Source organism: Urtica dioica, chromosome 8 (genome assembly GCF_054948205.1).
Source record: "Urtica dioica subsp. dioica isolate 48M chromosome 8, U.dioica_male_clone48M_v1_H2, whole genome shotgun sequence".
In the NCBI taxonomy this organism is placed as follows: domain Eukaryota; kingdom Viridiplantae; phylum Streptophyta; class Magnoliopsida; order Rosales; family Urticaceae; genus Urtica; species Urtica dioica.
In genome coordinates this window covers 42,223,691-42,235,451 of record NC_142763.1, presented here as the reverse complement: position 1 = coordinate 42,235,451, position 11,761 = coordinate 42,223,691, and the positions used below count along the sequence as shown (strand labels likewise).

Here is an 11,761-nt window from a genome sequence, read left to right as displayed (position 1 = left end):
CAAGGCCAAAACAACAAGTACGGATTGCGGTCAATCTTTCAATTATTGAAAATTCTGAAATAATTTAGAGATTACACCCACAAACCACCATGAGCGTTTTTTTTTTTTTTTTTTTTTGGGTGAAGAAATAATAAATGATTTATTAGCTGTCAAATTGGTGTCAAAAGAACTCAAAATGGCGTACAGTATATATACATACACCACCGCCGGTTAGCATGTACCCATGTTTTTGGGTCCAAGACAATCCTCTTTTTTTTTAATTACTTTTTTTTCATGATTGATCATTAATGAACAACTGTTTTGCAAAATAAAGCGTGTCAATAAAGTCATGATGATCAAATTTGCAGTGGACAACTGATTCAACTAAGAAGAAGGTTTTTTTTTTTTTTTTTTTTACAAACAAGAAGAAGGTTCACAAAAAAAAAAAAAAAAGGTTCTTATCGAACGAACAAGAGCCGTTGGATATTTTGACTTTTGGTTGTTTCCATTCTGTAAATATGAAAAAGACCTTTACTTGCTTGGCTGACCGATTTGTTTGCCTCAAATATCGCTTCCACGCTCCATACTCGGACTACACTACCAAACATAAAGTTAATTTTCTTAAATTATTATTTATATTCCCGCCATCGATATAAATCATAATTAAATTCATTCATATTATATAGTCGTATAAACACAAGCTTACAATTACATGACCATCACCAAAGCAAGAAGACATATGCATGAAGATTTAACGTCACATGATATCATTTGTTTTGTATTTCAAAAGAGATGTTTTATACCAATATCATCATAAAAAATATTACTGTTATTAGTACTTGTGTTATTGTGTAGCATGCATATTACATGTCAATACATCAAATAGCATTTTAGAGACTTTATCTATTTATTTACCAGCAGTGTACTTTTGAATATGTCAAATAATTATACTTTGATATTTTTCATTTCATGTTGTAATACGATCTACATTAATTTATAGTCAATAACTACTTATGCCAAACTGTAATCTGATACTATTTAAATTAACGCAATAATGTTAAAACCAAAAAATAAAATAAAAAATAAAAAATTCATGGTTTCCACTTCTGCTGCTGTTGAGAAATACAAAGCATTGCCAACTATACACATTAAGAATGTTAGAATCACATTAATTTCCGCTGCCTATTTATAAGATATATTTTTTTTTATCATGTGCCTTAAATATATTTAAAATCCAAAAAAACATATATATAAATACCGATTTGTTTCAATTTCATTACCAAAGCTTTCCCCTCAAATTCTCCGCCTGCTCTACAGCAGGGGAGAGAAGAATATAGCCAAAAAGAAAAGAGTTATTCTTCTTAAACTCCATACCTTAGTTATTCAAATAATAATGGAGAGAAATAATTCGTTATCGATTATAACCCGAAAAATCACGCCGGATAAGATAATAATTACCGATTCTCTGGTAACCTCCTCAAAGAAGCGTCACCGGAGTCCTGTCCAGCTATTCAAGGTGGCACTCTTCATGATCCGCCGCCGGAGCTCCGGCAAGACCAACCCGCAGGAATTGGCCTCCGGCGGCGGAAACATGTTTAACCGGCTCGTCGGGTCGATGAGGCCGCTGCATCTCCAGACCAACGGCGAATCTCCGGCGAAATCTCATCCAGAATCTCCGTCCATGACATCATCATCTTCGTCGGAGATGAGCAGTCAATACGGATCTGCAGCAAATTTGCAGGAGATGGATAAGTGCGAGAGCCGTTACGCATCGGCGGTGAATCTCCGGGATATGGACATTGAAGATTCCTACGATGAGATTGACGACGGTGATGAGATGATTGATGTTAAGGCTGAGGTGTTCATAGCTAAGTTCTATGAGCAGATTCGGATTCAGCGTTTGAATTCCATTGATCGTCGTTACAATGAGATGGTTGAGAGGTCAATTGCTTAAGCATTTGAAGAAAAGAAAAGAAAAAAAAAAGAAATAGAAAGTACGTATTTGGTTTGCATGCATGCATAGTGGCCCGTCGAGTTATTGATATTTTTTTTTTTTTTAATTTTATATTTTATGTCTTTTATTGAAGAAGAAATAGGGAATCCGCCTTGGCTATTTGCATTTCTTTATTCAGAAATAAAAATTGTATTTTTTTGTTTAAGTGTAGGTACTATAGGTTTTTTGTTTTTTTTAGAGGACAACTTTATTGGTAATTGAACCCACTAGTTCTGTTTTAGATGTGACGTGAAATTATCAACTACGCTATGTTAGTTACAACTGTAATATTTATTTTTAGAACTAATTACTTAAATTGTGTTAAGATTTTATTTATATTGTTGATATTTTTAATTTATATAACTTCAAATTCTCTCTATAAGAATTTGTAGTTTTGGATCAGTTATGGAACGAAAGAATTAGCAAGTCCGATTTAATTGATCTAAGTCGCATATTTATGATTGTGGGGAAACAAGAGTTTTGTTCATTCTGAAGTGATCAAACTACTGAATAATTATGATTTGATAGATCTTCTAAGAAACATAATTATAATCACCGAAATATCAGTCAAGACACGAGACCACCATTATAACGTCATTTTATCAGTTTTTGAAACTATTTATGAGAATATCCGAGTTATATATAAGCAAAACAGCGAGGAAAAATTATCCAAATTCTTTCATTTTGAAACTATATATGGGAATATATAATTTTACGGTTTTTTTTTTCTGTTTACAGTTTTATTTAATATATATATATATATATATATATATATTTTTTTTTTTTTTTCTACTCTTTGCTGTTTCATTTTGATAGTATCATACAAAATAAGGACAAAATCATCTTAAAACTAAAAAAAAGAGATATTTATAAAATATTTAAAAATTCTATAAATTCATTAAATCATCATCCTTAAACAAAAAAGATATTTGTGAATTTCTCTACTGTCTTTTAAAACTTATTGTAAGCATATGATGTTTACTTTTTTTTTTATCACGAAAATCGCGTTTTTTAAGTTGTAAATATTTATTTTTTCTTAATATTCATGCGATTTATTAAATATTAATTTATAGTTTTGAGCTATATTTAACTTTGTATAACAATTTCGTTTATAAAGAAAAAAGTTCAAACACTAATTTTTTAAAATGACTTGAGACACTCTCTTTGAAATGCAACTTCTAGTTTCCCTTTTCCGAATAAACAATCAACGATAGGGCCTGTTAACCGAACTAAAACCCAATTAGACTTGGATATTAATGTTATGGGCTATTCTATGTAAAATATTCAGCCCATCAAATTGTACTACTACTAACATATTTTATCGAAATATTAGGCTCTTACTCGGAAGTCAAAAACAGCTTTCACTAGGGAAACTTGATAAACCAAGCTTAGTGTAGCATGTGTTTTGAAAACCAAACCATATTTTGGGTCCTTTAGAGAAACCAAGCATTTGTCCATGTAAAATGTCCAAATTACCCTTAAATTAAAATTCTTTTCAAAATCAATCCTTTATTTTCTCTGCACTCCCATTCCTTCCCATTTCATGCGTGCCTTTCCCATTCCCGAACCATTTCAATTCAAAACCCAAAAAAAAAACCCCGCTCATCCCGTCCCGCCCCAAATCCCTCGTTCTCTTCTCTTCTCTCCGTCGGTCATCCTCATGCACCCACGCCCATCGTCGTAAACCAGTCCAGCCCTACTATTCATTTCAGTCCTTCGTCGCCAGTCCAGCCGAGTCGCGAACCATCAGAGCCCTCCTCGCCAGTCCAGCCTTACTCGCCATTTCGCTCCGTGGTCGCCAGTCCAGCCGAGTCGCGAACCACCCTAGCCCTCCTCGCGAACCAGCCGAGCCCTCCTCGCCAGTCCAGCCGAGTCGTGAACCAAACGAAAATGGTGAGTTTGTTTTGGGTCCCATTGTTTTAGGGTTTGTTAAATTGAAATGGTTTCATAATTATTTAGATGACATTATTTGAGAATCTTCGATTATGACTTGTTAGGGTTGTTTAGAATATGTTTCGAAGATTTTGGGTATGAGGGTTTGAAGTTTTCGATGAATTTTTGGTGATTAAGATTGTTTTGATATGAAATCTTTGGTATTTTCGGTGTGAAATTTTGGGATGGGATGTAGTTTTGATTAGAGATTTTGGATTTTTTGGCTATGAAGTTCATAGCGGTTTGAAGGGATTTCGAAGATTTAAGTTTGCTTTGTTTATGTAATGGATTTATTTTTTGTAAACGATTTCAAAGTTTTCATTTAGTTTATGTGTTTGATTTCAGACGTTTCAGTTATTTTTTGTAATGGATTTTCAGAGTTTTCAGTTATTTTATGGAATGGATTTCAGAGTTTTCAGTTAGGTTATGTGAAGGATTTCATAGTTTGTAGTTAGTTTTTGTAAATGATTTCAGAGTTTTCAGTTATTTTATGGAATGGATTTCAGAGTTTTCAGTTAGGTTATGTAAAGGATTTCAGAGTTTTCAGGTATTTTTTGTAAATGATTTCAGAGTTTTCTGTTATTTTATGGAATGGATTTCAGAGTTTTCAGTTAGGTTATGTGAAGGATTTCAGAGTTTTCAGTTATTTTTTGTAAATGATTTCAGAGTTTTCTGTTATTTTATGGAATGGATTTCAGAGTTTTCAGTTAGGTTATGTGAAGGATTTCAGAGTTTTCAGTTATTTTTTGTAAATGATTTCAGAGTTTTCATTTAGTTTATGTAATGAATTTCAGAGTTTTCAGTTAGGTTATGTAAAGGATTTCAGAGTTTTCAGTTATCTTTTGTAAATGAGTTCAGAGTTTTCTGTTATTTTATGGAATGGATTTCAGAGTTTTCAGTTAGGTTATGTAAAGGATTTCAGAGTTTTCAGTTATGTTTTTTTTTATGGATTTCAGAGTTTTCAGTTATGTTTTGTAATGGATTTCATTTAGTTTTCAGTTATTTTTTGTAATGGATTTCATAGTTTTCAGTTAGTTTATGTAATGAATTTCAGAGTTTTCAGTTAGGTTATGTAATAAATTTCAGAGTTTTCAGTTATCTTTTGTAAATGATTTCAGAGTTTTCAGTTAATTTTTTTTATGGATTTCAGAGTTTTCAGTTATTTTTTGTAATGGATTTCAGAGTTTTCAGCTAGTTTATATAATGATTTTCAAAGTTTTCAGTTAGTTTATGTAAAGGACTTCAGAGTTTGCAGTTATCTTTTTTTATGTATTTCAGAGTTTTCAGTTAGTTTATGTACAGGATTTCAGAGTTTTCAGTAAGTTTTCTGTGATTGATTCTTTATTTCGAACTTTTCTCATTTTTTTGTAGGCACCGAAGTATGAATTGTTAGTTCCCATTTGTAAGGATTACAGTGGTCAAATATGTTTCAGAGGCAGCGGGTTCTTGAAGGTAATAAGCACACGATTTATGGTATTCGGATTACATGCTAGGTTGAAGGACACACAATTTAGTTGGATCGATTCCCCTTCCGTTACGGGTTTCAACTTTAATGGTGTGATTATAGACCAACTTCTCCAACGACGCATCCAGCAAAGATGTCAGGATGCAATTTACTTTGGTATCGGTAAGAATCCTATCCGTTTCGGAAGAAACGAGTTTGGTTTGATGACCGGACTAAAGTTTAGTACGCTTCCATCAACGGAAGAATTCAAGAAGCACCTTTCAAGCAACCGTCTGTTGAAGACGTATTTTCCTGACCCCGAACACGTTGATGACAACGACAAAAAACTTCACAAGGCACCGTCTGTTGCTGATTTAGAGGCAGCTTTTAACACGTGCACGAACAAAGAAGACTTGTACAAGCTCGGACTGTGTTTGATTGTGGAAGGCATCATACGAGGAAAGGATAGTTGGCAAGGTATTTGGGAGGAGTTGTTAAGTATGGTCGATGAGCTCCCATACTTTATGGCGTTTCCGTGGGGCCACGTTAGTTGGGCTGCCACTCTCGCGGGGTTGCTAGCGACGGACCCGAAACACCTGCGTACCTTATACGAGAATCGAGGTAAGAAGCAGAAGAAGGTTCAAGACGCAAAGTATGCGGTCCAAGGGTTTCTCCCTGCGGTTCAATTTTGGGCGTACGAGGCCATAGAGTTTGTCGGTGCAGCTCCCGAGACGGCAAGCGAGACGGCAGCCCCCGAGGCGGAAGCCCCCGTGGCAGCCACCGAGACGGCAACCACCGTGAACGCCCCCGTGACGGCAACCACCGTGGCAGCCCCCGATGACGACGACGACTTCGTCAACCCTCCGACGAAAGAGACGGCAAGAACTGTGGCAGCCCCCACGACGGAAACCTCTGTGGCAGCCCCCGATGACGACGACGACGACTTCGTCAACCCTCCGGCAAAAGAATCTGTCCGTGTCTATGGTAAGTTCTCAATTTTCAAACTGTTGCCTATATTTCATGGTTTATGTTCTTTTTAATTATTTTATGTTGGATTGTGTAGTTTCGAAGAGAAAGAGCAAGCGGCCCATAAAGTATGATGATTACACTCCGTTGAACACATCCAAACTGAAAAGCCTGAAAAAGGGGTGATGAACATTACTTTGATAGTGTTGGAGACTAGTTTTTTTGGATGAAAATTGGGTTTGTAATGTTTGTTGATAATAACTTTGGTAGTTTTGGAGACTAGTTTTTTTGGATGAAAATTGGGTTTGTAATGTTTGTTGATAATAACTTTGGTAGTTTTGGAGACTAGTTTTTTGGATGATATTTTGGTTTGTAATGTATACATGAACCCGAAATGTCTGAAATCCTTGACAAAAAATTACTGAAATGTCTGAAATCATTGACAAAAAATTACTGAAATGTCTGAAATCAAGCACATACACTAACTGAAAACTCCGAAATCAAACACATAAAATAACTGAAATGTCTGAAATCAAGCACATACACTAACTGAAAACTCCGAAATCAAACACATAAAATAACTGAAATGTCTGAAATTAATCACATAAACTAACTGAAAACTCTGAAATCAAACACAAAAAATTACTGAAATATCTGAAATCCATTATAAAAATTATCTGAAAACTCTGAAATCAAACATACAAAATAACTGAAATATCTGAAATCCATTATAAAAATTATCTGAAAACTCTGAAATCAAACACATAAAATAACTGAAATGTCTGAAATCAAGCACATAAAATAACTGAAAACTCCGAAATCAAACACATAAAATAACTGAAATGTCTGAAATCAAGCAAATAAACTAACTGAAAACTCCGAAATCAAACACATAAAATAACTGAAATGTCTGAAATCAAGCACATAAAATAACTGAAAACTCCGAAATCAAACACATAAAATAACTGAAATGTCTGAAATCCATTATAAAAATTAACTGAAAACTCCGAAATCAAACACATAAAATAACTGAAATGTCTGAAATCCATTATAAAAATTATCTGAAAACTCTGAAATCAAACACATAAAATAACTGAAATGTCTGAAATCAAGCAAATAAACTAACTGAAAACTCCGAAATCAAACACATAAAATAACTGAAATGTCTGAAATTAATCACATAAACTAACTGAAATGTCTGAAAATTAGCTGAAAACCCTGAAATCAAACACATAAAATAACTTAAATGTCTGAAATCCAATACTACTGACGAAAAGTACACGACTTCCTATTATGTCCTCTACCTCCACAAATACTACATTTGCGCTGAACAACAATGACTTCACCTTGAGACGGCAAACGTTTGATCTTGCGCCGTCCTCCTTTGCTCTTCTTCTTCGGCCGACCGGCGGGGTTTTTCGCAATAGGTACCTTGACCTCCATATTCAACAGCTCTTCTGGAGCATTCCACTCGTTTTCAGGACCACAAGGGTACACAGCATCCATGTAGGCTGCTCTCCAACTTTCTACTCGATAGAAAGGGTGACACAATGAATACACATCGATGTTACGCTTTGTTGCGACACACGTCGCATGCATGCAAGGGAGACCAAGAAGTTGAAACAACCCGCATGTGCATTCTTTTGTCAACATGTTTACCGTGCCATCCTCGTCTCCATCAAGTACTAAGAACTCATGTTGCGTAACCCCCGAATATTGCAAATGGCGACCCTTTTGAACTTGAAGTCGTAAGTCCTCATCAAATTTTGGACTCAGTTTGGTCTTCGCATTTCCAGATTTTTCTCTTCGCTTGAAGAACCATTCTTGAAGAGTAAATCGAATGCATTCCACCATGCTACAAATTGAGAATGTTCTAGCGTCCTTTATCCTCTTGTTGAAGCTTTCCGCGTAGTTACTCGTCAATAAATTGTACCTGTTGTTAAAATATTCGAAGTCGCATTGTAAATCTAAGAAACAAACCAAAATCTTCGAAATAAAGTACTACCTGCTTGTGAACTTACCTTTTTCCAGGAAAGTACGACCGAGCAAACCTTTCAATTCCAATGTCTTCCAGATATTTAGCAAGGTTTGGATCTTTACGCCTTAGCTTCTCGAATTGAGCATGGAAAACAGATTTTCTCCAAGCATAACATGCGCCATACATCTCTGGGCCACAAACATCGGTTTTGAACACATGAGCAACATTCATACTTAGATGCTGGTAGCAGATCCCGTGATAACACTCTGGATACACAACCGGTATAGCATGAAGGATACTCGCGTGCCTAAAACAAAGCGTTTGAAACATAAATATTAGATCAACTAAAATATTCGAAATGTACTTCTCAGAAAACCTAAAATCTCTGAAATAACATTCCAAAATTGTCGAAACAAAACTAAAATCTTCGAAATTAAGTACCTGTCTGATATGAAACAAAGATCTGGCGGGGAACCGATGGTCTCTCTCAGTTTCCGAAGGAAGTAGGTCCAAGAGTGATTATTTTCGGTGTCTACAACAGCAAATGCAAGTGGAAACAATTGGTCATTTGCATCTAATGCAATCGCCGATAATATCTGCCCTCCGTACTTTGTCTTCAAGAAACTACCATCGATACATATCACAGGTCGACATGATGCAAATCCCCGTATACAAGCTCCAAGGGCCCAAAAACAGTACCGAAATCGACTGCCGGAGTCAAGAACAAGGTCAGTAACCGAACCTGTATTTTTTTGTTCTAATGCGTAGAAGTAAGCAGGTAACCGCTTGTATGACTCGTCAAGTGTACCCCTTATGTACCCAATTGCCGTCTCCTTGCATCTCCAAGCCTTCTCGTAACTCAAATTTATCCCATACTCCTTTCGTACATCTTCTATGATGTTCCTTGGTGTATATGATGTCGATTGAAGACTATACTTATGCTTGATAACATGTCCTACAATCCATGGTGCAGCTTGAAGTTGGCCACTAGCAGGGGCATCAATCGAACAAGTATGTGTAGAAACATACACACTCACTTCGAACATATCACTGTTTGGTAGTTTATTCCCTCTCAATTTCCAAGTACAATCACCAGCTTTGCACTTGACTACCCACCGACTCCTGCTTGTTTCGAAGACCCTATACTGAAAGCTCTTTCTCATTGCAAGCATGGCAACTTTAGTTTTCAAATCAAACTTATTATCAAAAATTTGCCCAACACATATGTCCGAAGAACTGGCAGTGGATGAAGGCGTACTTACATTTTCCTCCGAATCGGGAATTGAAACATGTGCATCCCATAATTTTGACTTCTTATGAGGCGTCGCCGATACTGGCTCTGACATGGGAATATCATTATCATTCATAACCGGATCATCCTCACAATAGAATCCGCTTGCATCAAAATCTTCCTCATCATCGCCATCTTCATCTTCCTCATCATCACCATCCTTACCTTCCTCATCACCCTCTTCATCGCATGGCGCCTGAAAATCATTCACCTCGACGCTAATACCTAAGCATGCTACCTGAGAATTTGGGGTTGGTGAAACTGCCCTGCTTGGAGTTGTATCAAGAGCTGCATCAACAATGTTTCTTTTCACGGGGGTTACGCATAAGGAAATCCTCAGCTTGGATTGGCCAGAATTCTCTAACATAAATGCCGTCACACTAGCGTCCGATGCCAAAATGAGAGGAGGCATTGGTCTTCCAGCCCAAACATACGCAGCTTCAAGTTTCAAATCGTATAACGACTTGTCGACACAAAAAGCTTCGTACATAGCGATTAATAGCTCCGCCCGAGATATGTCTTTCGCGAGTGCACGGAGTTCGAATCGCGATTCATTAGTATATTCCCATTTTGTACCTTTGTTCACCCAAGTACCATCAAATAAACAACATATATTAACGTTTGAACCTGTTAAGAAGTTAAAAATTTGAGTTTAAACGATATCTTTTCTGGGAATCGAAATCTTCGAAATGAAATCAAAATAACAACTATAAACGTCGAAATTACAGACAACAATTTCGGACTTTTTTCTGGATCCAACATGACGAACTCAAACTCTTTTTTTCAGGAAATCAAACAAATCTCTTACAAAATATCATCGAATTAGGGATCGAAACTTACCCATATATCTTCGGGTTTGCCGTGCGTTGGGGTTTGCGACGACCGTGGAGATGGGCGTGCTTGGCTGTGGCTCGGCTGGTTCGCGACTCGGCTGGAGGGCTATGTTGGTTCGCGAGATTGCTGGACTGGCGACGACGGCTGAGTGGCGACGACGGCTGCGGGCTAGGGCTCTGAGTGGCTCTGAGGATGGTTTCTTTTTTTCTTTTTTTTTTTGAAAGGGAAACGTGCTTGGCTGTGGGCTGCACGTTTTTTTTTTCTTTTGTTTTGGTTTCTGAATTGAAAAAGACAACTGGAGTGAGTGAATGATTGATTTTGAAAAAAAATTCATTTAAGGGTAATTTGGACTTTTTACATGGTGATATGCTTGGTTTTCCTAAGGGAACCAAAACATGGTTTGGTTTTCAAATCACATGCTTGATTTATCAAGCTTGCTTTATCAAGTTTCCCTTTCACTATCCGGTGAATTGCCAGGAACATTATCAAGCAACTAAAAAAGAAGAAGAAAAACAAATTACATTCTTATATTTCAAGTGAGAATGAAACCGATTTCTATTAAAATGCGTCTGTTTAACAACACAATTCCAGCCAAACCCCGAAAGGAAAAATAAATAAATAAAAACCCACTTTTGTATTCAGAGACTAATAATGATAATGAAAAAGAATATATTTCAGCAAGAAAGAAAGAACAAACAAAACAGTGCCTACGTGGCACAGTCGGAGGCGTTTAGTATCCACGGACGATCTCGGAGCACTTGGTCTTTATCCAGCGAAGACTTTTCTTCAGCGACGCTTTGACTTTTCCTTCAACGGTGTAAACCTTGTATTTGTAGATTCTCTTCTTCCTCTTCGCCTCCGGATTGTCGCATCCGAAGCTCCACGGCTTCAACTCGGATCTCGAAGCCCGACCCGAATCCGGACCCAAACCGTAAGTCTTCCCGCTGACGATCTCGTGCCCGCGATACCCGAAACCGTCCATTTCCTTTCCTTTCCTCGGAATCGGAGAGAGACTCAGAGAGAGAGATAGAGGTTTCGGGATGATAATGTTAGGGCTTTTAAGAAGCGGCAATGGCAAGGGTATATCTGGAATTCGAATATATGTTTTTCGGGCAGTGGAGTTTTGACGGATTCTTTCGGTTTCAATTAAAACAAAAGGAAAAAAATAATTTAATGTGTAACTTTACAACAATAATCAAGTGTTATGTTTGGGTTATTGCAGACATATCACTAATATAAAATAAGAAAAGAATATTACTTTAGAGACTAAAAATTTGAAAGAATATTTATTCCAGATCACATTAACTCATTCGCAAAAGGACTCACATGAGTCACGGCGTTGTT

The 11,761-nt window shown here is 36.6% G+C and overlaps 2 protein-coding genes across 2 annotated transcripts; one reads left to right on the top strand and one right to left on the bottom strand.

Annotated features, from left to right (window-relative positions):
* Positions 1–1,235: 1,235 nt before the first annotated feature.
* Positions 1,236–2,413, top strand: LOC149389860 (uncharacterized). Its single transcript, XM_089624231.1, has one exon. The coding sequence runs from the start codon at positions 1,373–1,375 to the stop codon at positions 1,931–1,933; it is 561 nt and encodes a 186-aa protein (XP_089480357.1). The 5' UTR covers positions 1,236–1,372; the 3' UTR covers positions 1,934–2,413.
* A 5,164-nt stretch (positions 2,414–7,577) lies between these two features.
* LOC149389859 (uncharacterized) lies at positions 7,578–9,995 on the bottom strand. Its single transcript, XM_089622745.1, has 3 exons — positions 8,734–9,995; positions 8,336–8,599; positions 7,578–8,247 (listed from the first exon to the last, which is right to left on the bottom strand). The coding sequence occupies exons 1-3, from the start codon at positions 9,993–9,995 to the stop codon at positions 7,578–7,580; spliced, it is 2,196 nt and encodes a 731-aa protein (XP_089478871.1).
* Between the last annotated feature and the right edge of the window lie 1,766 nt (positions 9,996–11,761).